The 25932-nt window shown below is 30.8% G+C and overlaps 2 protein-coding genes across 2 annotated transcripts; one reads left to right on the top strand and one right to left on the bottom strand.

The window, feature by feature from the left end:
- Positions 1-790: 790 nt before the first annotated feature.
- Positions 791-6707, bottom strand: LOC25491387 (probable sulfate transporter 3.4). The gene is made up of 13 exons (XM_013599288.3): positions 6254-6707; positions 5750-5798; positions 5452-5659; positions 4865-5036; positions 3900-3965; positions 3678-3791; positions 3325-3441; positions 2740-2866; positions 2365-2651; positions 1985-2175; positions 1751-1836; positions 1582-1658; positions 791-1274 (listed from the first exon to the last, which is right to left on the bottom strand). The coding sequence occupies exons 1-13, from the start codon at positions 6578-6580 to the stop codon at positions 1131-1133; spliced, it is 1965 nt and encodes a 654-aa protein (XP_013454742.1). The 5' UTR covers positions 6581-6707; the 3' UTR covers positions 791-1130.
- A 15921-nt stretch (positions 6708-22628) lies between these two features.
- Positions 22629-25727, top strand: LOC25491386 (protein TIC 20, chloroplastic). Its single transcript, XM_013599287.2, has 3 exons — positions 22629-22768; positions 22890-23026; positions 24910-25727. The coding sequence occupies exons 2-3, from the start codon at positions 22900-22902 to the stop codon at positions 25551-25553; spliced, it is 771 nt and encodes a 256-aa protein (XP_013454741.1). The 5' UTR covers positions 22629-22768; positions 22890-22899; the 3' UTR covers positions 25554-25727.
- The last annotated feature ends 205 nt before the right edge of the window (positions 25728-25932 follow it).

Here is a 25932-nt window from a genome sequence, read left to right as displayed (position 1 = left end):
CATGTGGTCATGCAACTTGCACCATAGATTAATTTAAGGGGTCTTGTTAACGAGTGCTCCGGGGGCTTTTAAGTATTCTAAATCAAGTAATTAATTTTTAAAAAAGTTAAAGTTTTCAATTTCCAATACACTTTATTACACAAACTTTCATAAAAAGTTACTATTTATAGTCTTTAACCGGTGCCTTGGGAGAACTAATTAACAGTTCCCTGATTTAAATGGTTTACATTCTGTCTTTAATAGTTCCCTGGAGGGACTATTTTCAAAAACAAAAATTTTTGTAGGGACCTTTTTTAAAAACAAAATATTTTGCTGGGATCAAAAACTACAAAATTGGTTCAGTTATAATGTGTCATGTATGCAAATCATTAAAAAAGTGGGGTCAGGGACTATTTTCAAAAACAAAAAAATTTGCAGGGACCAAAACAATTTTTTTTTTTTTACAGGGATAAAAACCAAAACAATTTTAGCCTTTAAAAAAAAGTCTAAACATAATTTTGGACGGGAAAAAGCTGTGTTTTTGTTCAGAAAAACACATCTGAACAAACACACATTTGGATGACATAAAATCTTTTTTTTTTTTTTTTTCCTTCTTTTATTTGGTTCATCCAAAGTGACATTGGGGTGGGAAAAGTTCTTCCTCAATAAATCAGAGCCAAATTAGGTTTGCAATAACTACAAAGTTGAGATATGAATTGTCTGATCAATATTGATCGGAAATCTAAATCAACGACAACTTACATACAAGGGATCTAAATTTTAGTGGAATACCTCTTCTTCTTTTTTTTATAGAAAGTTGAACACCTCCATTTGTTGTTCATTAAAATTTCTATTGATAATTTATCACTCAATGTCCACGGAATTAAGTCATCACAACAGTTTTTGCTTGGATGCTCTTTCCCCTCCAACTAAAGCAAAAAATGGACTTAGAGTAACATAACACATACATAAAATAAAAGTAGGACCCTAGAATAAGAAACACTTCTAAATTAAAAACCAATGTCTTGATTTTCAAGACTTTAATTTAAACAAAGTTGACAAAAAACTTCCATAGTTAGTTTTTTTTCTTTTTAACTGCTGAAAGTTAGAAGCCATCATCTTTTTCCTTTTCCCTTTATTTTAGAAATTCATCAAGGCTGAGCTTTCCACGATGATGAAATGTCAGCCACAGCTTCTCCTACTGAGAGATATAATCCTTTCATTCCAAAGGAATCCAAAATATTTGACTCATGCAACTTTTCCATCACATTTCCAACAGGATTTGCCAATACAAGCTGCATCATTCAATCATAAATGTAAAGATTAGAAAGAAAGCTTAGTGAAGTATTCAATTTAAGGCATGTTCGAATTTATTTATTTGAGTTTATTTATCGACATAAACACCTGTGAATTGTTTGGAAGAGTTTACAGAAACGGTTTATGGCTTGTTTGTTAGTTGTTTTTAGCTTATTTCCATAAGTTATGCTTATGTTACAAGTACTTAATTAAGCTATTTATCCAGATTATATCTGCTTATACGTGTTACAATGAGTATATACTAGTGTTGCAACTTGCTCGATGCACGAGCAGGTATATATTTACCTGAAGTGATTTTTGTTCCAGTCTCCTTCTAAGTTCGCATAATGTATCGATACCACTTGTGTCTATGCCAGTCACGGCTGAAAAAGAAAAGGAAAAACACTAAAATTTTAATTCAAAAACGATCTCAAAACTTCAATAACAAACTTTGCAAGTGAAGCAAAATACATACCTGTCATGTCTAAAATTATGCACTTCAATGCACTTCCGTTGAGTGCTACCACGCGTTCTTCCTCTTCTCGAACCCATCTCAGTATCCTAAAGAAAGAGAAACACTCAAAAAAATGCCTTGAACTAATCTTTGAAATGTACAAAACTTGACAAGAATACATATTGCCTTATAAATGTGGACCAGATACATATACTTTTTTGTTTATACTTAAGTCGAGAGGGAGTATTATCTAACCTTTCTTGCAGGTAAGTTGCATTGGCAAAGTAGATGGGAGACTCAACAGCCAAAATGATAAATGCAGGAATCCTTATAGCTTCTTTATATTGGATTAGGTTATGGAATATTGGTGTCCCTGGAATGTTTCCCAAAACCGATGTGTTTGGCCTAGAGACGTGAAGCAGGATTTTGAAGACTGATATTGCCACCTAAAATGATTTGGAAAATTCAGTCGAAGGGTAATGAACATGCTTTTATAGTAGTTATCATTGAAGTCAAATATTTTTAATCGTCTTACGGTTATGATTGATCGACAGTGAAATAATTTTTACATTTTCGGTGTATATGAATTAAATCCTTTGTAAAAACAGAAAAGACATGTGAATTTTGAAGCTTACCGCGACTCCAAGGCCTAATGGAACGGAAATAAAGAGAACACCGAAGAAGGAGCACACACAAGCTAAGAAATCAAGCTTGTCAACCTTCCACAATTTGTATGCGGCGCGGTAATCAATTAGACCGATAACGGCAGTGATGATGATGGCTGCTAAGACAACGTTTGGTGTGTAATAGAACAGCGGCATGAGAAACAGAAGTGTCACAAGAACTGCTGATGCCATGATTATATTTGATACTGCTGTCTGTGCTCCAGCATTGTAGTTAACGGCTGATCGAGAAAAGGATCCTGCAAGATTATTTTTAAAAGATTAGAATTGATATTTTTCTTGAAAAACTTTTGATTTCTTTAACAACTACTTGTGATGAATCATTGCCTGTTGTGACATAACATGAAGAACAAGAGCCAGCTATGTTCATAAGACCAATAGCCATCATTTCTTTGTTTCCATCCACTTGGTAGTTCTGAAGTGAAGCAAATGTTCTTCCAACTGCAATTCCTTCCTGAAATATAAGTAAGTTGAAGTTGAGTTATTTAATGTATTTCATTTTGTTTGTTTAGTGTTTATGTGTAAGTTATTTCTATAACAAAAGATTAAATAAAATCAAATGGTTTTCTTATAAACTATTAAGTTTTTTTTTCCAGAAGTTATCCTAGACATGTCTCTCACTCTAAGTTATGGAAATAAGCTGAAAACAACTTATAGACATGACATAAGATGTTTTCATAAGCTCTCCTAAACAGTTTCACAAGTGTTTGTGCCAACATATAAGCTCGAATAAGTCGGTCCAAACAATGACATGTTCATGTGGTATTTTCGACTTATTTCTACAAGCCCTTCAGGATAGCTTATGAAAACAGCTTATAACTTACTTGGAAACAGTTTGACTTTATTTTATCTTTTGCTATAGAAGTAGCTTATACCATGGTTGATTATGTTTCTAAGTTTGAGAAAGCTTACAGTGAGAGACAAGATTCCAGTGACAAGTCCAGTTTTGATAGCAAGAGCCAAATGTGGACCACTGAAGTATAACATGTTTGATGATGGTGGATTAAGTCCCTTTGGCAATTCACCAATCTTCCAAAGAAAACAAAGTAAAAAAGAGAGTTATTAATAAGATCATTTGTATTTAACATCTCTTGTATGTTTGGATTAGCTCTAAGTTTGGCAAAATCACTGTGTGCCACCGTTATTTTGTCAAAAACTACGCTTTGAAGCTTCAACAGAATCACAACGTGACCGTGATCTCGTCAAAGTCAAACATTATTCCAAACATCCACTAAAAGTAACAAAGGTAGAGTGTCTTTTCTTACAATTGCTATTTTATTGATCTTATGTCTCATTGAAAAGACTAAAATGGTTGATAGAATAACTGAAGTCAATGGTGCAGCTGCTGAAATCCAGAATAATTTTGGCCTCTTCAAGCTCTATCACAATTTAAAACCATATGTAAGAATTTTTCATATATTAAGAAGCAGATGAAATTGAAATATTTGTATATTTTATTATGCAAATTGCAAGATGAAAAATCTTACAATGTGTCTTGTTATCAACAGAAAGGCTAGGAAACTGAATCCTAGTAAAATGGTTTGCCATGACCACTGCAACAAAAAAAAATGTTAAAAAAATTAATGGACATATATGTATGTAATTATAATTAATTAAATTACACTTACATTTGCATCAATGGGACAAATATGTATTTTCATTTAAATAAAAGTGACCCTTAATTGACTAACTATTCAATATGTCCAATCATGACAGAATCATAAAAAAAATTGATAAATAGTTGGAATATGATTCCTAAGTTTTTTTTAATGGAAATATAGGTAATACATTACACTTACATTTGCATCAATAGGACAACTATGTATTTTCAATTAAAAGTGACCCTTAATTGGCTAGGTACTCAATATGTCCATTCACAGAAAAAAGGAATATATTTTTTTGTTGATAATAATTGGAATATGATCCCTTGTGATATAGAAAGTCAAAGTAAAAAAAATATCTACAAAAGTAGCTGGGATTCCCAGTAAGCAATCTCAATCATAATGTTAATTCTTATTTCTTAAAACAGAATCAGTGCTATAAGAATGTTTTGAAGAGTTTTGTGGCTGTGATTAATTTATTTTTTATTTTATTTTTTCAATTGTAGCTTTACTCTACCAACCAGTATTACTATTAATACTTTAAAAAACTCTTTCAAAAATTTAATATTTTAAAAACTTGCAAAACATAATTAATTCATTACATTTTTCTTAAGTAGTCTAGCGGCTAGATTCACACACATTGTGTGGAGAAGTAAAGAATCTGGGATTCGAACCCTAATCCCGACACATAACGTTCGTGATAGCTATCAATTGAGTTATACTTATGCGATATTAAATTATAAATTATGTAAGAAAATATAGTGGCCGTCCCTTTTAAAAAATATTCTCAACTAAGATTCTTTAATGTATAATTTTTTAACATTAAAAAGAACATCAAAATCAAAATATACCTCGTCTCTTTCCTTGAATACAGAGACCAAAACAGGTACTATTTGCATCTTGCTTGTGAAATGAACTATTCCTAGTAACCCTTTGAGTTGTTGTAGTGACACAATGATTGCTGCACCAGCCATGAAACCTACCAATGTTGCCTTTGATAGAAAATCAATCACAAAGCCTAACCTGTATACACCTTCAAAGGTTATTTTTATTTTTATTTTTAATCATAAAAAATAATTTTACCATATATATCCATATTAAAATTTTACCCATCAAAATAGCCTTCATGTTAGCTTCCAATTAAATTTTCAAAGTTTCATTTTTAATTTTCAGAAATAAACCCACTTGGTGGGGCAAAAATTATTGTAATTTTTTATTTTTTCATAATATACTAAAATATTATGAAATGATTTTTAGTTTATTTCAATAAGATTTTCATAATAATTTTTGAATAAGCACTTAATTTATTTATTTATTTTTTTGTAAAAAAAAAGCTTTCAAATTTAATTTATGTTCAATGTTAAGTGATGGTATTATGCTAATTTATCTTCTTTTTTGTTGAAAAAATATAAATTTGTGCATGATTGATTATTAGTACCTTAATACACCAAGAGAAGATTGGAATAAACCAGCAAAGAAAGTGGCAGTGAAAGCCAATTTAAGATAGAGAATTGGATCTTGACTATAAGAAACACTTTCACTTAACATTGATCCCATAACCAATGATGCAATTGAAACAGGACCAACACCAAGATGTCTAGAACTTCCAAGTACTGAATATATCAAAGCAGGCACAAAACTTGAATCTGCATGTAGTAATGATATATGTGCATAAGTTTAATTAAATATCAACCAATATAATCCACAACAAAACAAAAGAGAGAATGAATACTAACACAATCCAATAATTGGTGGCAAGTTTGCAAGCTTGGCATAACTGATTCCCTGCAAAAATACAAAAAGAGAAAGAAAAAAAAATCAAAAAATTTCTTTTGGCAAGTTTCATTAAATTAAATATAGGTTGTTAACTTATATTCTAAAAAAAAAAATCTATAATGGTATAGTATACATTAACAAAACCAAACTCATGCATGCAAGATGAAACTAATAGTATTATGCAAGGTTCAAATTTTGTGCTCAACCACAATTACAAGTTTGGTTTTGTAACGGCTTCGATGAACGTTTGTAAAATAGTCATTAGTAACATTTTATTTGATAAAAGTTTTCCATTTTACGATTTTTTAATATAACAAACCACATCATACTTGCAAGAACTTATCATGCAATGTTTAAAAAATGGTTGTATGCAACTACAATTGTGGTCGCATCGGTAACATTTATGTACTCTTTTAATAAATGTTCTTGCGGCTTCAATTTAAAACCTCGATATTGTGACATACCTGAGGAATGGCGAGACTGGCGATGGTGAGACCGGATATAATATCGGAGCGTAAAAGATTAAGACTATACTGAGGACCCCATTGAAAAATCGGAAACATGTATTGAAGAGCCAGAAGAAACTTTGTGAAGGAAGTTTGGTTTTTGAATCCATGAAAAGGGTCATCAGGAAAAAAGATTTCAGAGAGTCTATGTCTAAGTTTTTGAAGAGTGGTTCTTTGTGGTGGCAAACGAACCTTGTGAATTTCCAATGGTGATTGATACATTGGTATTTCTGATTGGATTTTAATGGTTTCAAAAGGATCAACTCTATTGGAATTCACACCCATTTTGATTTTTGTTAATGCTATGTGCTATGCTATATGCTATGTTGTGTGCACAGCACAAGCCACTAAGTTGGTATTAATTTTGTGTCTGAAGAGAGAAGAGAGAGTGTGGCTATGAATTTATAGAGAGAGTAATGAATTGAGCCATTGAAATGGAATCAAACCTTGAAAAAGGTGGCAAGTGTTTGTCATTGTCGCGTGGAGGTTTATTGTTCTAAAGTCGTAGTTATTGGAATCTTCAAGGGGCTGTTCAGTCATATCATATCCCTTCTTCCCATGAAAAATCGTATACTACTCCCTCAATACTTGACCTATTTGAAAAAAATATTTGTCCCACAATACTTGACTTTCTCAAATTTCTAAGCAGAATTTGACAAATTTACCTTTTATAAATACTTTTTGTGGTCTCAATGTAAAAGTTTGTAGTGGAACAAAGAAAGTAATCATTACTTAAAAGTGAAGGTTTCAAAATAATTAACAAGGACAATTCAGTAAAAATATCATTATCTTTTTTTCATCTTTACATTTTTCTTAATCTGTGTGAAATGGTCAAGTAGATCAAGTATTGAGGGACGAAGGGAGTATATGATTTTTATGAAAATGATTAATCATGTTGATTTTAAAGATGAAATCATCATTCCATTCAAAAAAAGTTGAAATTATCATTGTTATTATTTACTTTTTTGACTAAATTTTTTTTAAGATATTATTATTATTATTTACTAAAATAGTCTTATAGTTAGTTGTGTATTATTGTCACCATAGTACATTTTAACCATCAAGTTTGGGATGGATTGATGCGTAGGGTATGAGAATATCGAACCATGAACGAAGTAAAGACATGAAATAAAAGCATATTAACTTGGCAATGTAAGGTCTTGATTTTTTATCGAAGAGGACACGAAAGGCCTCGATCCTTCCATACCTAGCTATTCAAGGGACGGGGACAAAAGTTTTGGATTTTTCATGTTGTCAAAGAGTTGAACAATCAAAATAGATGGCAAGTGCCTTATCAAATTAAATGAAATTCAATAAATAAAAGTATATTAGTGAAAAAAATATTATAATAATTACATTAGTATTCTAAAGTGATAATTATTTAAAGATAGAGAAAAAAATATAACTCAGACACTTTTATAAGACGGTGAGAGTGTTTAAGCTGGTAAGTTAGTTGACAACGTATAAACATATAGGTTGTCGTTTTATGCTATTAACATGTATGTTGTGAGTTTGTTCTTATTTCATCATTTTTATTTTTAAGTACTTTGAATTTGTATTGTATCAACGTACTATATCAATTTGAATGAATAAATATTGTTTGTTTTTGTAAAAAAAAAAAAAAAAAAAACACACGCACACACACACCGAGCGTCATTAGAGAAAACTAATGGTATTAGTTTGGGAATAGGATTCCCTACTCTTACAGCAGGGTGTTGTAATCAGTAATAATCATCCGATCACAGTTTGATAGCAGAGTTGTTTTAACTAAAACCACACAGTTTTCAATCTCAACCGTTCGATTTGAAATGAACGGTTGAGATCAAAAAATGCGTGAAACTCCGTGCTGTTTTTACAGCACCAAAACCTAGTCCATTAGTTTGATGGTTGGTGTGAATTGTGATGTAATATGCTATGCTAACCAAAACACTCTTTGGTCTTCTTGAGGAGCTTCCTAAAATGTAATGACGGTTAATTATATCTCCTCATTGCCTCGTATGATTATATCTCCTCATTGACGGTTAATTACAAATTTTGACTTGACGATTTCCCAATTTGCACATAATTTTTTTTATTAGGTGACAACTAGAGTATCCATGGAAGAATGGTGGGTAATTTACCCCAACCAATACACATTAGCCACATAAGCACATTTTTAAGTGATATTCATGAACTATCTTGACCCCACCAACAAATTGTTCATTTTTATTGGTTGGTGGGTAAATTACACACCATTCTTCAAAGGTAATCTAGAAAAAACCTTTTTATTAAAATAAATATTAGGAGAATGTAAAAATAATATATTTCAAGGGAATTATATAATTGAAGATGTGTCCCGTGAGTTTAAACATTGTATAATATATAGAAGATCTGGGGGTCGAACCTCAAATATCTCAATTATTTAATTTTAGTTCTCAAGATTTTTTAGCCAATATTTTAAAAGTAAATTTCTATCGACTAAAATACTTGAAAAAAATTGAACATATAAAAACGTAACTTGATTTTTGGAATTAATGAGGAATCATACATCTATGACTAAAGTTCTAAAACTACATGCTCTAAAACAACAACAAAATAGTTAATTGTGGATAATGAGGAATCATAATCCATAATTAACTATTTTATTGTTGTTGTTGTTGGATATTGATGTCATCTATTTCTTTCACTTGCTCCTTCATTTTTTTTTAAATCCCTCCACTTTCTTCCCCTCCAAAACTCACAAACAAAGCCTAAAGAAACCGACATCATAGTATTTTCTTTAAATAGACTAAGAGTATCCAAAAACATGATTATGAATATATGATATTTCAAATATGTATGGTATTCTAGATTATTAACAATCATTTACGACGAAAGGAGATTCATTCAAGTCTTGATCTCTCATATTTTCTCAATTTGAGAGATCTATACCCTTAAATTCATTTATCCGCTTTTTTAATTTCAAAAATTCTCTAATTTCTTTTTTTCTCTCCTACCAAGTCAATGGTTTGAATTGCACATGTCTCTTTTGTGACATGAGAGAATTTTCTCCCATATACAACACACTCCTAAATATCTATATTTTTTTTACAAAAATAAAAGATATTCAAATTGATAGAGTACATCGATACAATGCAAATTCGCTAAAAACAAAAAAGATTAATAAAATACAAAAGCCTACACATATTATTCAAGTCTCCGGAATACACATGCATTCGAATCTGCAAAGTGGATGACGCGAAAGTCATTGATTGAATCTGCACTGGATTGAAGCTGATCTGACAATTTGAACCGAACAAATATCTGAACGAAACAAGAAAGACAAACAACGCCGCACAAAGACAACGAACAACCCAACATCGCAACAACGAAATCACAAAATAAAAAATAAAATAGATGTGAAAATGTAGCATCCTAGACGACTTTAAGTATTGCCAACTGACCCTACAAACCAACACGAGTATTTTCAACGTGTTTTGTCCTCACTCGCACGCTTACCAAGAAACTTTCTGGTAGGTCACTCATCCAAAGACTACTCCAAGTCAAGCACGCTTAAGTGTGGAGTTCTTATGGATTGGGTTACCAAAAAGAAGATGCATCTTGTTGATATAGGTAGTACCAAACAATTTTTATAAGTCTTCCTTCAACCATGTAGTCCCATACCTACACGGCCTCATGATTCCTCTCATTCCGATGTGATTCGGTTCCTCTATAAGCTGTCAGGAGTCGCTCATTGTCGTGTCTTGTGCACCGGTGACCACTCCCCGTCCTCGTCAACCTTGGGTGTTACAGAAAATCATTTATTTCAATAAAAGAGAAAGAAAAAAACGAGTTAGAGGGGTGATTTTGGGTCAATAATTGACTCTAAATCACCTCTCTTTGGTGAATGAAGAAGAAAAAACTAGAGTTTTAGTCACGGCTTAAAAGAGAGAAAGAGAAAGGTAAAAGAGAGAGAGTCCTCCCTAAATATTATTAAAAATAAAGAAAAAGAAAATACACATTTGAATGACCAAATCAAAATCCAACAAAAACAAGATAAATGATACTACTAGTATGGAATACCAAATCTTTCTGAAAAGTGTTTCCCCTTTGGGCTCCCTAATTAGGTAAATGCATGAGAAGTGGCGCTTGTAATGGAGCAACATAGAAGCAGGATCCAACTCAGTGCACTAAGAACAAATTCTCCAAATTCTACGGATGCTATGTATAATAAAACATTGAAGCAGCATCCAAATCCTGTCCCTCATTAGTTGTGAATAATTTGTAATTAGACCATTGAACTTTTGGATATCTAATCATAGTATTTAGCTGTCCCTAATTATAATATTATTTTGAGAAATTTATTTGTCACTCTAAACTATTTTCAACTACGTTAATTATTTATTGGGTCTTGTTAAAAATAAAAATAGAAAGAAAAAAATATAATTTGCATTGAAAAGAGCAACTTTTTAACTTTTAAAACATAGAATACACAATTTTTAAAGAAATATTTCCTTTAATAATTCCTTAACCATTAACATTTCTCATATTTATTTACCTACGTACCCTTATTTATTATACATCTTTTTCTTCAATCAACGATAAATAGTATGTTGAAAACATAAATAACTCTCTCTTAAATGATAAAATTGTAAAAACAATAGTGATTACGAACAATTTTAATATAAATATCAACTTTCTTAATTCTCGTGATTTTGCCAAAAAAATCTTATATTTAAAGACGAAGGTACTATTATACAGCTGCGAGAGAGTATTTAGAGTATTTATTATATAGTTTTATTTGGAGATAATTTTGTATTGTTCATTATTGATTCAAATCGAACAATTGAAACACATAATCAAATTTACAAATTATAGCAAGTATTTGTTGGTAACATCGATTGAGTTATCCCGAATTTTTTTTAATGGCAAAGAGATGTATTATACGATACCTCATATATCAACAACAAAAACAGTACATGTCTATTATGATAGGATAAATAGTTTAAAAAAATCTCAAGATTAGAGGGACATAATAAGCTCCTGAAACTGTCAATATGAAGTTCAAATTAATTAATTGAAATAAAATATTACTATTTTATCATGACCCTCATATAAACCAATAGAAACCGAAAGTTCAAGACATAGCACATTTGCAAATTAAGTAAACTAAATATCACTTGTTAATGTTCCAATCAATATGGATGTCCATGTTGGACGATCCAATATTTGTAAATGAGTCTCAACCATGTTTGAAGCATGGTAGGTAAATCAGTTCCAAGGATAAAAATCCTCGAACAATAAAATGAGTTAAAAGAGAAAATTGCCCATGTGAAGATATGGAGATTTCAAAAGAGAATATGACATAATTGATTTTTTCAGTTATAGAAGAACCTATTAAGGGTGGGGTTTAGCATGGGAAAGATTACTTTTTCCCACCATGGGAAAGTTGTTTTTTAACCATTTGATTAAATGAATAACACAATATTATCATGCTCCTATAACACTGAATTTTTTCTCACTTTCTTCCCCAACCATTCTCTCTCCCACGTTTCAGTTCTGCATAATAGAGTATAACATTGGTTAGTATTGACAATATTTTTACATATAAATATATGGGAAATGTTAACAAATGCCCTTAGGGCATTTTTTAAGAAGTTTAAAAAAGAAATTTTATTTTGAAAATGGTGCATTCGATGCATGAAAACTTTGAAAAATAACCTTTTCTACTTAAAATTTACCAATTATTTTCATTTTTGTATCCTTAACAAGTGTCCTAAAGACACTTGTTAACAAAACCCTAAATATATTATATAACGCTCTGTATAACAAATGACAATGAGGATCATAAACAAATGTCTATTAAATATTATAGACATAAATATTGGCAGCTGGACAGAGAAAATTCAAGTGATATTAAATTCATTGTATAAAGATAATATCTCAAGTACGTGGTAATTTGAAGAAGAGTATAACAAAAGAGATGTTACAAAGTTACCGACAAGCAAAACTTTTGTATTATGAACTCCTTTCTCTTTAACAATAGTTTTATCCCATTGAATTTTTTGGTTTGGTTTTTAAGGAGAAAGATTTCAACACAAACCGATGTTATACTCTTTTTCCTTTATTAAAATTGTTTCCACTGAATTTTTGTGAAGTAAGATTTTAACGAAGTATATCCTCAATGAACATCTAAGAAGGAGTTGCAATATTAATAATTGTTAGTTATTGACCCATTATTCATTGACACATGTTTATTCATATTCTTGTTCTTATTTGAGGAGTTTCATATCACTCTACTATTTTTGCTTATAGAGAAGTGAAGATACAACATCTTTAGTGTTAGCAATTCACTTTAGAGAAATAAATGAGTAATATTAACTTATAATAAATAATTTAATGATTAATATGATATGTGCATGCTTAACAAAATACTGATAATATAAACATTGATCTTCAATTTTGTCACTTTAATTGTTATGCAAAGAAAAGAAAAAATCTCACTATGCTAAATACTCACTCACTGTCAAAATTTCCCAAATCTCAAAAGTTGGGGTCTAAATGGTACCAACTGCATCCCTTGTCAGTGTAAACTCTCATTGAAATCTTTGTAGCCCCATCTTTTGACTACATTGGCATCAAGCAAATTTACACCTATCGTTAGCCAAGATATGATACTCTTGATCGATCTCTACGTATATATCAAACCATCAACAGAAACAACATACTTAGATGATTCATTTGCTATAATATTAAAATAAAAAGTGATTTTAATATAAATAATTATTTAAAGGTTGTTTGCTACAGTTTTTGGAGAAACATTTTCAACTTTTTAAATAAAAGAATTACTTTTAAAAGTTTTTTATGTTCTTTTACAGATATAAAAAAAATAAGAAGCTAAATTTTTTGAAAATTGCTTTAAATGAAGAGTTATTTTAAATAGAATTTATAGAAAATAATTTTCGATAACTATTTAAAAAAAAAGTTTTATTGTAGTAAACAAACACAAAATCGAAGAACATTTGAATGAGATAATAAGATATATATATATATATATATATATATATATATATATATATATATATATATATATATATATATGGGGTTTACTATCAGACCAACAAAAAACACGAAGGTCCATGTTATATTGGGTTCTCCCTCTTATGTTAAAAATGATTTTCTTTGATTGTTTTTTAAAATAACAACATAATTTTCAACATAAAAATTAACAAAATGATTTTTGAAAAAAAATTCACACAAACACAACTGACAGTTTAAAATTAATTTTTTAAATATCTTATATAAAAGGACTCTTAAAAATAAGTGATTCATTTGTAAAAAAAATATATATAAAAAATTATTATTAATTATTATTTTTTCAATCATATATTTTGATTAATATCACTTGAAATCTTAAATCACCCTTAATTCGATGAGAAATGATATTTATACGATCACTTCATGATAATTTTCTCTTTTATAATCGTATTATGTGTTTATTCTCTCTTCTTTTTTCTATCTCTTTCATTACTCTAATTCAATATATCCGTTTTGCATTTTTGATCAACTGAACACACCAATACATAATAAGAAACTCAATAAAATTATTCTTCTTTTGTCAAAAATATAATTATATTCTTCTATCTCATTTATACTTCTTTCTTAATTCGGATGAATTAGTCAAATAGCATATGATTTGAGACAGAGAGTTACGTATTAGATATTCATTATTGTGAGAAGCAATAATTCGAAACTCACCATTGGAACCTTACACCTGGATTGCAACAACTAAAGTCAACAACGGAAATTATTATAGTGATCCCACCCATAATTTGGTTACAAGTTTTAATAAGGGTCACTTTGGATTATTCATAAAATTGCTTCTTTTTTTTGGAATAAAGATTGGTTCCATATGATCCCACTACACTGCGGTGTTTACCTGTTTAGATTATATTATTTTTGTGAGAAAATTTCTATAATATATGATTGTAATACTGTTTTTTCTTTTTGAGGGGATGATTGGAAATTTGGAATATTGTTGCTTAACGTTAATGGTTAAATATATATAACGTTTTAAATATGTCACAATGTATTTGAATGGTGTCCCATGCACGAGACCAAAATACAGAACAATGCACAAGACCAAAGAACAACAAAAATACCAACAAGCATAGCAACATGAAATTTTAAAGTAGATGGCTTTGGCGGTGGCCGATTGTGCCCAAATTTGCATGTATCATTGTGGCGGTTGGAGGCAGAGCGGTGCTCCACCACGCCACCGCTCTTGTGTTAGTCACTCTATCCGAGAAGAGAAACTATGACAATTGTAGGTGAAAGTTTCATGGGATTGCGAGTGAGTGTGGAACTTATCAAATGATTAATGAATTAAAACATTTATCACTTGTGTCACACTACACTCATGTCATTTAATAGGGTTGAAAGTTTGCTATACCAAATTCACTTTACATGACAAAATGTGAAAATTGATTCTAAAAACAAAAAATTACATTGTCTTGTCTCTTGAGCTAATTCTAACTTTTCCTTTGAGACGAAGCTAATTTTAACTTGAATCTTTAGAATTTTGAGCTTTTGCCTTCACACTTGAATTTTAATTTCAAAACTATAGTTTAATTTATTTTTACGTGAATATAATTAAAGATAAATCACTTAAAACTCGACTTGTTTTTTAACTAAAATTAATTTTATGAAATGAATTGATTTAAAATAATTTTGACCATCAAAGAACCAAACAAATATCAATCATATTGAAGAAAGTTGGGTAGTACTTGTCTTAACTAGTAGTTCCATAGTGCAAAGTCACGTAGTCAAAAGGTTTCTCCAAGCTCAAAATCCCAACCTCACATTTCTATATCATATCAAGAACCACTTACATTTGTAAGGCAAGATAGATATGCATTGACTTCAATGGAACCCTAGATATAATGATTATGCGGCGAGAGGGAGATGTGTTTTATTAATGCCCGGAAATGGATTGCACAAAAAAGGAAAAATGGTTATGCAAGATTTTATAATAAGGTATCCACAATTGATGGATTAGATAAGTTGTCAAGGCAAAAGGAACAAAATGGTGGACCATATGAAATATTACTTATCTTGGTAGACCCATTTTGAGAGGTTCTCCTCTTATTATGAGAAAAAAAAAAAAGTAAGGTTTGATGGGAACACATGGCTTGCCACCAATGATAGCTTAACTTGGAGATAGTCATACGTTATTGTAGTTCATTGTTGAGGTCTTAATTCTTACACATAGACTCCCTCACTTAGATTTTATTCAATTGATAGGAATTTGGTTCTTCCTTACCAAATGATCGGGTATCATTTCTCCAAAGTCATACTTTCTTGTGGACTAAGAGCATCTCCAACAAGAGTTTTTGGAGAGTCCTTAAGTTTTATAAAGTGTGCTTTTAAGTAGTTTTATTACTATTAGAGGAAAATGACGTGGCAAAAAGATGTATGGTCATTAAGGGTGAGGAAAATGCCCACACTTATCCATGGTATGTTTTGGGTCGTCTCACTCACCCTTGACCAACCTCGGATTGAAGCAACAAAACTCTTATCTACAATGTATTTTGAATGTTATATAGTGATAAGTGAAGACCCATTTTAATCCTTCTAATTTTTGTGTGGTTTAATTTAGTCTCTTTAAAGTAATTTCTACATTTTAATACTCAGAAACAAATTAGTCACTAACTCATTATAATAAAAAGACTAATTTGTCTTCGGTATTAAAATATCATGAATTGTAGATTTTATTTTTATCATAGATTAAATTGGTTTGCACTAAACTTGTGAAATATTAAAATGAGTTTTCACTCTAATATACTTCTTCCGGTCTTATTTATAAAAAACATTTGACTTTTTTGATTCATTGCATAAATGATGTATTGAGTCTATATTCTAGACAAGATATATTAATTACACAATGAATTTAAAAAGTCAATTTTTTCTTATAAATAAGACCGGAGTGAGTATAAGATGTACTCCCTCCATTTCAAGCTATAAGCACCATTCAAATAAAAATAATAAGTCAATTTTTAATTACTATATATTTACTATTTTTTTCAAATACAAGTCTAATTAATATTACTTTTATCTTAGAAGAAGAAAACTCAAGTTAATATTTCCCTTTATTATAAAATCTCTTAGAGACTTTACTAATTTATCCAATGAAGATCGAAAAAAGAACACAGTTGTGCTTGGTGCTCCGTTACGGTGGAGGTTGATCTTTCGCGGTGGTCTTCACGACGGAAAAAATTGTGCCCACAAACATGATAGCACTCTGACGCTCAAGTTAGTATGAGAATGAGGTGAATATATGGGAAATGAGGTAAAAGTGAATCGCACCTTGAAGGTGACACTGTGTTACTCTTATATAGGCGTGTAGGAGAATAACGTCTCTGTAAAATATGGTGCCTCTTCAGGATGCGGTTAGAGATGACCTCAATGGTTCATATGGACCGAGACATGCTCCAGTGTGGTTCTTCACATGGAGCTTAGCATGTTCCATCACCGTCGTGGGCTAGTCTTTATTGGGTCTTAGCTGATTATGCCTTGTAACCGGTCTGAAATATTTACAACATTAAAAAAGTGAGTTAGTGACTAATTATAAAAATGTTTTTTTTTCAAGTAATAATGTGCCTCATGGCACATATTATCATTTCTCTTTCTTTTATAAAGGTTGATACTTTGAAAGTTATTATTAGGCGAAATACTTCTATGTGATTCTTTAAGTTAGATGTTTATAATTTTTTTTAACAAATTTGTGATTTAAGTCATAGAATATTTACAATTTTATCGAACTTTGTTAAAAAAGTGTTTAGTGACCATTTAATATTGAAGTGGCAAGGCCAATAAGAGCATCCACAATGTTGAGGTCTTCACCATTTAAGATCTAGTACCTAATATGTACTCCCATTGTGGGAAAAAATTTGGGGGTCTTCTAAGACGCATGGTCTAACTTAAGACCCCCATCTTTTAGTGGTCCCCACACATTTTTTTTTATTAAAATAATATGTTAGTGGTGGAATGTAAATGATGAAAAGTTAGTTATGGGACCTATTTAGACTTTTTGTCAGAAGGTCTTTATTGGAGTGAATGAGTACCTATTAGGTACTGTTATTAAAAAATAATAAAAAAGTAATGTGTACAAGTGGGACCCATTTAAGACCTTCAAATTGAGGATCTCCATTGTGGATGTTCTAAGTACCTATTACACCAAACATGATTGCTTACACGCATTTTTTCTTGTTGTTTATGAATTCAAGTCTAATTTTACAAATAAATATTTCATAAACGACGCTATAAATCAAGTAATTGATTGATTTTTTAAACTAAGACTAGATAATACACATATAAATCATAGTTTTGAGAGTGGTGAATTTAGACCCACAAACTTAACATTAAACGTCCACATAAATATTTTTTTAATTAGGTTAGATGAAAATAGGATAATTGTGCAAGTATTTTATGACTTAAATGACTAAATTTTTAAAATGATCGTGAAAGATATTTGACCTTATTATTAAATAAAAGACCGGTTAACATAACCCAATAATTTATTCAAAAAAAAAAAAACATGACCCAATTAATAATAGGAGCTAATGATATTTTACAACCGTATAATGTAGATTTAAACTCCGTCCCTTAAAATTATAATGTCAAATTATTATCACTGAACCGGCAATCATTGAATATTTTGTAATAGTTTTTTTTTTTTTAGTTAGGTAGTTTAGTGGCTGTAGCTCACACATTTTAAATGTGGAGAAGTGAAGTGTCCGGGATTCGAACTACAGCCCGTATATATAAAATGCATTTGTCCCTACCAACTGAGCTAAGCTCACGGGGACTTGTAATAGTTAGTTATACACAAATTGTACATGTTAATTACACCATCATCTTTTCTTTTCTTTTTTTTCGGTACAAACACAATCATCTTTTCTTATTATATTGAAAAAGTAAAAATGACTTGTAAGGAACGAAGAGAGCATAATTTAACAAGGATGCATCAAAAGACAAAAATAACAGCATTACAAATTGATTCACATGTAATTATAAAATGCTCGTATAGCCACTGCCAATTTTCTCAATTATTATGATACTTTTAGCTAACAATGACAACATTTTCTTATAAAAAAAATGGTCACTTCATAGAACAACATAGCCACAATATTCAATGACATATACTAGTGGACTCAATTTATTTAACATTTCCACAAAGTTAGAGAAGTTCTCTTTCTATTCAATTGAAATTGAATATTGCATTAGTCCTTTAGTGGAGCTGTAGTGCTGTAGTGTGATTAGTGAATTGATTAATCATTAAAAATGTTTTCATTTGGTTAATAAGTATCTTGGTGCATCAATTCAAAACTTCATTGCTACAAAATTTTCCTTTTAGACCTACATTTTTTTTTATAAGATGTTAGACCTGCACCTTGATTGGTGTAAGGAAGGCCAATAGGGTTATTTAAGGGTTCAAGTAATGCTCTGAAAGTCTATTCAATACTCAGGACCACTAAAGACACATGAATTAAATCATCAATCCTGTCACATGCTGTGTGCACAACTGGAACTTACTAGAAGTATTACCTAGGAAAATTGTTATTGGTATGAATGAATGAAAGAACATGAAGTGAAACAGAGGAATCTTTCAGAAAATTTAAAAGTTGAGAGTTTATTCTTGGAATATTCCATCCCTTACGGTTATTATTATACACTGCTTCTTTTCATTTCATGAAAAATATTTTATCAACCTTATTAAATACAGAAGTGATTGAGGGTGAAAATAGTTATTTTTACTTCTTTTGTTAAGTTAAGAGAGAGTTACGTCATCTCATTTAAATGTTTTTAGATTATTTTTACTTCTTTTAGCAGCATTTGTAGAGACTCGCACCATCTTATCTAAATGTTCTTGAATTAGGGTGGGGAAAATAGTTATTTTTACTTCTTTTTGTTAAGTTAGGAGAGACTCACACCATCTTATCTAAATGTTCTTAAATTACTTTTACTTCTTTTATGATGTATTTGGTTACCTTGTTAAAAAAAAGATATGTTTGGTTGTGGGAAAAAATTGGGAATAGAAAAATACGAAAAATAGATCAGTAAATTTAAGGTATTGTCTCGTTTAAAAGAAAGAGTAAAGAAATACTCCATCCGATCTCGTATGTAAGCAACAAAAACAAAATTTCATGGTCAATATAAGAAAAAATTAATATAATCATTACATTTAATGCCAACATTTCAAGTTTACTAGAAGAAAAATGTGTTTAACTTCCAAGGACGTATCCGGAGAATACCGGGTTCGACTTCCAGGGGGAACAACGCTTGGCCAGTGCGCATGCCTCTACGCACGAGCCAGATTAGTCGCTCACCATTGGTGGGTCGGAAACCGGTGCAAAAGCAAAAAAAAAAGTGTGTTTAACACTTTTTTTTTTTGACAAAATTAAACTATATTCATTCATTCAAATTGATAAAGTACATCGATACAATACAAATTCAAAGTCACTAAAAACAAAAAGGATGAATCTGCAAACAATCTCACAATATCCATGTTAATAGCATGAAACAGCAAAGTACTTATGCCTACAAATATGACTATGTTCAAGTCTCCGGATCTGCAACGTTGATGACGCTAAAATCATTGATCGGATATGCACTTGCTCAAAGCTAACCTTTCAACCTGATTCAAATAAACATCGCACTAAGACGGGAAATCAGACGATGAAATAAAAAAAAACAAACGAAAGAAAGCTGAAAATATGTGAAAATCACTTATTTAATTATGATAGAAGGAAAAACAACTCGGAATAGTGATTTTGGGTAAAAGTTGACCCTAAATCATCCCTCTTCGATAAACAAGAAGAAGAAAGGGGGGGATGACAGCTAGGGTTTTAGAAGGAGAGAAGAGAGAAAAAGAGAGGTTAACGATATGTTTTCCAAGTATGTTTAACACTTGAAAACACAAAAATATCCTTATGATAAAATTTTAGTATTTATTTACTTTTTGAATGTAAGACCATTTTACGAAACAATTTTTATTTCATGTGACCTTTTCTTATGCCTTTTCAAATGGCCCCTTAGTTTCTTATTTGAAAAACTAAAGAGAATACTTATTTTAAAAACAATTTTTCAAATCCATTTTTTAAAAGGATTTTCGAAACATTTTCAAACAAGCCCTAGGTGTTTTGATTGGTTTTTTCTTCTTCTTTATGATATAGCAAATGCTAACATTTGTCTTAAAAGCCTAATGTATGTCCCGTAAATTCGAAATCCAGATTTCTCACTTCTCCATATATAATGTATGTGAATCTAGTCGGTAGACTACATGACCAAAAATAAGTCTAGTGTATAAGTATTCATTTTAAAAGTTGTGTATTTAACTTTTGGAAATCTCTCAAAAAAAACTTTTGAAATGTAAAGATGCTTTTTCCTGTATTATCCTTATTATCTAAATATTTATAGTGCCAAAAATGAATAAATGAGAGTATTTGAAACCGTAACGTAAGTGAATTATATGAGAGTAAAAATCAAACAGTGACACTCATATACATTAAGTACTGAGAAATGAAAAATTGTTTGTTTGAATTCGGATTCAAACATAGTAATATTTCGACAACTTTTATCATTTAAGTAATATCTACGAAACAAATTAATATAATTATTTTAAGATGTGTGCATTATGTTAGACTTTAGACATTGGTTAATATAAATACGAGATGTGGAGATAATGTGTAATATATGTAGAGATTTGATGTTCGAATTTTAAACACCTTATTTATTTATCTTAAAAAGTAAATTTTAAGTTATTCAACAAAAGGGAAAAAAATACAAGAATGAGGGAATACTTGACAATTTTCTTTAAAAAAAAAAATAGATATATTACCTTGTGTAATGTGTAGGGTAATTAAAGCCTAAAGAGCAAGTGAACTGAACCACAAGATGTGGCTTAATTGGCAAACTGAACTCTGTGTGGGGTTGACCCAAAAAAAAAAAAAAAAACTCTATCACGCGTACTTCATCAGTTGTGCAAAGGTTCAAAACCAACTGAAATGTCAATTAGAATTAGTGCTATGCTTAAAAAAAGTGTGGAGATAGACCCAAATATATGCTTAAAAGTCAATAACCAAATTATGTTTTGGACAGCTTCCCTCTGGTGAGTATTGTGGACTCTAGGTAGCCATTTCATCTTAAACATGAGAAAAAATCAATTTGGTTGGTAAGTGGTCACAACCCAAATAAAAAATATTATATAAAAATATATATCATTTAATTATTATAAAAAATATATATAATTTAATTATTTTTCTTCTATCTCTTTATATTTTTTAGTGTGTCGAAATGTTCTGTTCAAATTTTATGACCATATAAGACTTCCTCAAACAATTATGAAATTCTTGGTGTAACATATGATAATTACAAAAATGTTTCAAAATTTTATGTGAAATATTAATGATAAATGAATATACTAATAAAGTTAGGTTTTGTCTAACATGTGTAATGGTGCTGATGTTAGAGCAATTAAAAGTAGTAAGGGTTTATTATAATTAATCAAGTAATTGACATAGAAATAATTTTTCTATCCCCGTGAACTTAGCTCAGTTGGTAGGAATATTGCATATTATATGCAGGGGTCGGGGTTCAAACTCTGGACACTCCTATAATATATTCGCAACCAAAGTTTGGAACATCCATCTCTTATGCTACTCATAACACCTTTGATTACATTTCTAACTGTATTACTTCTATTGTAATTCATGGAATACTTGAGCTTGTTTAAATTAAAAAAATAATCATAAATTCATAGATTAAAAATTTATTCACGGGGTGAAGCTTTGTTTTAGCCAGAAAGGAAATGGCTCTCACCTATGTTAGAGAGGTTGATATCAATCAAGTTCTAGGATTACTACATGTATCCATCCATATTAACATTCCTACATGTATCCAAACTTTACTTTTAAACGAAATGCATTAAGTTTGTTCTTGTAAAAAAAATATAGTCATGGGCGAAGATCCATTCCTCGATTAGTAATTTTTGCAATAGCTCTATTTTCTTTTTTTAGATACAAAATTTCATAAATCCATTTCATGTACTTTTCTCTTATCAAGTAAATCAAGATTTTATATATATTTTAATAAAATTTATGAACTTTTTGATGTTTTATTAATTAAATTCAATTTGATACAAATTTTATTTGAAAAAACAGAAATAAACTTTGATTTTAAAAAATTATGTAAGTTAATATAGAGGATTCACTTTATGTATAGCGTGTGATAAGTAATATAGGGGTGGATCTAGCAATCCTCTATTATGAATTTATAAAATTCTTTTTCTTTGGGTTCAAAATACAAAGCCCAATATCTTATTTGCTTCTTCAAACAAAAAAAACATTTCACAAAAGCATAGTTTATCTCCTTCTTTCTGTGTAAAACAATGAACAACAACAACACCGTGTAACCTCTGAAAACTCACAGAAGAATCAAATTTGTGTCATTATTCAGGTACCTTAATTGTTTTTACCAAATCCCATTTTTCTATTACTTGTATTTCTTCACTGTTATTTATTATTGTTGCTGCTGCTATTTTTTGATAATAATAAAAATTGGGTTTTTGTTGAAGTAGTTAATCAAGCATGATTGGAAATGGTGGCACTATATCCCAAGGTTCTGTTTTGTGTTACGCTTGTCAAATTCCTGCTAAGGTTTCTGTCTCAAGTTTCCGAAGTTTTTGGGGACATAGTGTAGAGATTAAACCAAGAGGTATGTTGCTTGGTTGCTCAATTTTTTGTCACTTTTTCATTAATTTATTATGTAGTAGTTTAGCACCGGCACTTCAGATCGAAGGTGTGTTGTCTGAGTGTCGGACACAGACATGACGCTGACACATGTAGTTAATTCAATTTTTCATTAATTTGTTATGTAGCGCCAACGCTTTAAATCGAAGAAGTGTTGATGTCTGAGTGTCGGACACCGACACTGGCACATTAGTTAATTACATTCAATTTTTCAAATTAATATTGGTGGTCATGTGAGTGTGGGTGTTTTCATAGTTAATTATATCTCAATGATATGAATTATTTAGTTCACCAGACTAAATTTACCGTGCGATTAAATCTAGTCTGGTGAGCTAAGTAATTTAGTCTCCTACAAGCATAAATTTTGTGAGCTTCTTTTGGAAAATTTATGAGAACAACTTATGGCATTGTTCGTAAACTGTTTTCAGCTTATTTTCATTAGTTCTTCAAGATAGTTTATGAAAACAGCTTGTAGCTTGTACAAAAACAATTTAACTTTATTTTATCTTTTGCTATAGAAATAGCTTATACATACATGCTTATCATGATAAGCGCTTGTACTATAAGCTGCAGATAAGTTGTTTATCCAAATAGGGCCTTAGTCTCTAAAGTATATGATAGTAATAAGCAATCTCTAAAGCATATGAAGATTTATTCTTTCAGTCACCGAAGTATGTGACAATTTCTCGTTAATCGCTAGTATCTTAACATGACACTAGTGAACTTTAGATAGATAGAAGGTGTGTCTGGTGTCTGAGTGCCGGACATCAACACTACACTGACGCATGTAGTTAATTTAATTCAATTAATTACTTCCATCTTCTCAAATTATTATCGGTGTTCGAAGTGTGAGTGTTGTGTTTGGTGTTCGTATCAATGTTTCATAGTTAATTAATATATCTATGATATGAATTATCTAGCTCACCAGACTTGATTTACCATTCAAGTAAATCTCAAGTATTACTCAGTCTCCTAATTAGTACATAAAGTATGTGAAAGTAATAAGCTGTCTATAAAGTATATGAAATTTATTTTGTTAGTCTCACCGAAGTATATGAAATTTCTTCTCGTTAGTTCTTAGGATTTTAACAGCAGACTAGGGATTAATATGATGGATTTTCATATACTTTAAAGACTATTCTTTTTTTAATATGTTTTATGGGCTAAGTAAGTGAGGAAGTGATATTCGAGGAACTAAATCGAGGGGTTGTTCGTTACCATGCCCTGCAATGATATTTAGAAACAATTGTTTACCTGTGTATGGTGTTTGGTAAAAAATGACCTTGGTGTAATTTTGCAAAATATGATACATAAGGGGCACTGGAAAGGAAAGTTTTAAATTGAAAATGTCACTTTTTAGACTTTTGAGGCATTGACTGCACAACTTCCAAGTTCCTATGTAATATTGCTACCTTTGATTCCTTAACCAATGCCCCATAGGCACAGATATATAATGTTCAGAGATTTAATGTCAAGCTCTCCTTAAATGGGAATGGATTAGACCTATGAAGCATTGGCATAGAGACTAAACATGACACTGACACATTGACACCACTAATAGTTTGAGAAAATTGAAATGATTGACTATAGCGAACTACATGCATCGGTGTCTTCTGAAGTGTTGGTGCTACATGGCTCGCTACAGTCAATGAGCTCAGTCTTGATGATCAGACGTCGAGATTCCTTGTATCTGATCTGTCATAGTCACAATATGATACGTCTAATCTCTATCAGTGACTTTGATAAGCTGACTGTAGGAATTGTTGACTGCGGTGCTTATATTTGGCAATAACCATCCTTGAAAAATTTGTTTCGGCTTCTTAATTTATATCAATCTTTCTGTGATAGGAATGGCTTACACAGACATGTCTTCTGCATCAAGCCTACTTTTAAGTGGGGGTCAAAATCTTCTATCTCGTACTATCCCTGTGTTACCTTCGCTGCGCAAGTCTTGTAGGGCCCCTCGAGCAATGAAGGAAGGCTCATCTGCTGGCTTTAAGTTTCCTCCGATGACCAGAAAACCAAGATGGTGGTGGAGAACATTAGCATGCATCCCTTATCTCTTGCCTATCCATCAGGTGTGGATGTATGCTAAGACAGCATACAATCTTCACCCGTTTATCGAGGCATTCGAGTTCATAACGTACCCTTTTTTTATGTCAATTGGCAGTCTACCTAGATGGTCTCTCATAGCATACTTCTTGATTGCGTATATTACCATTGTGAGGAGAAAAGAATGGCCTCATTTCTTCAGATTTCACGTTGCCGTCGGAATGTTAATCGAGATAGCCTTGCAAGTTACCGGGCTTGTGAGCCGTTGGATGCCACCGGCATTCTATTGGGGTAGTCTTGGAATGCATTTCTGGACCACTGCATTTTTCCTTTATCTCTTTACTTCCATAGAGTGCGTTAGGTGTGCCCTTACTGGTATGTATGCGGATATCCCTTTTGTCTGTGATGCAGCATATATCCAAATACCATACGAAACGTGAAATATGTAAGGAAGGAAACACCTTTATATTTTGCTACTCGTGTTTGTATTGTTCTTTTTGTTAAGCAGAACCATAGAATGGCTAATCAGTTTGTTGTTGTTTATATTAAAATAGTACCTCTTTGATATTTCCCTTGAGTACATTTTAGTTATATATGCATCAAATTTATCTGTATTCTCGGGATTCAATCTCTCTTGCTCTTTCTATGTGTGTTGTTTGTCAATACCTTTCACAGTATTTATGTAGAGATGGCAATTTTAAACATATTAAAATTGACTTATTGGCAGATTATTAGAAGCAACTCTTTGACTTATATACTAACTAAGTTTATATGCTGCTAGCAAACAAGTAATTCTAACTAAACTATTATTCTCAACAG

This window comes from Medicago truncatula, chromosome 4 (genome assembly GCF_003473485.1).
Source record: "Medicago truncatula cultivar Jemalong A17 chromosome 4, MtrunA17r5.0-ANR, whole genome shotgun sequence".
Taxonomy (NCBI): Eukaryota; Viridiplantae; Streptophyta; class Magnoliopsida; order Fabales; family Fabaceae; genus Medicago; species Medicago truncatula.
This window is presented reverse-complemented; position numbering and strand designations above follow the sequence as displayed.

Excerpts from the sequence above, each read along its gene's own strand:
- LOC25491386 (XM_013599287.2), top strand. The coding sequence starts at position 22,900 with ATGATTGGAAATGGTGGCACTATATCCCAAGGTTCTGTTTTGTGTTAC. Across the intron at positions 23,027-24,909 it reads TGTAGAGATTAAACCAAGAG|GAATGGCTTACACAGACATG; the intron begins GTATGTTGCTTG and ends TTTCTGTGATAG.
- LOC25491387 (XM_013599288.3), bottom strand. The coding sequence starts at position 6,580 with ATGGGTGTGAATTCCAATAGAGTTGATCCTTTTGAAACCATTAAAATC. Across the intron at positions 5,660-5,749 it reads GCCACCAATTATTGGATTGT|ATTCAAGTTTTGTGCCTGCT; the intron begins GTTAGTATTCAT and ends TACTACATGCAG. Across the intron at positions 2,652-2,739 it reads TTCATGTTATGTCACAACAG|GATCCTTTTCTCGATCAGCC; the intron begins GCAATGATTCAT and ends ATAATCTTGCAG.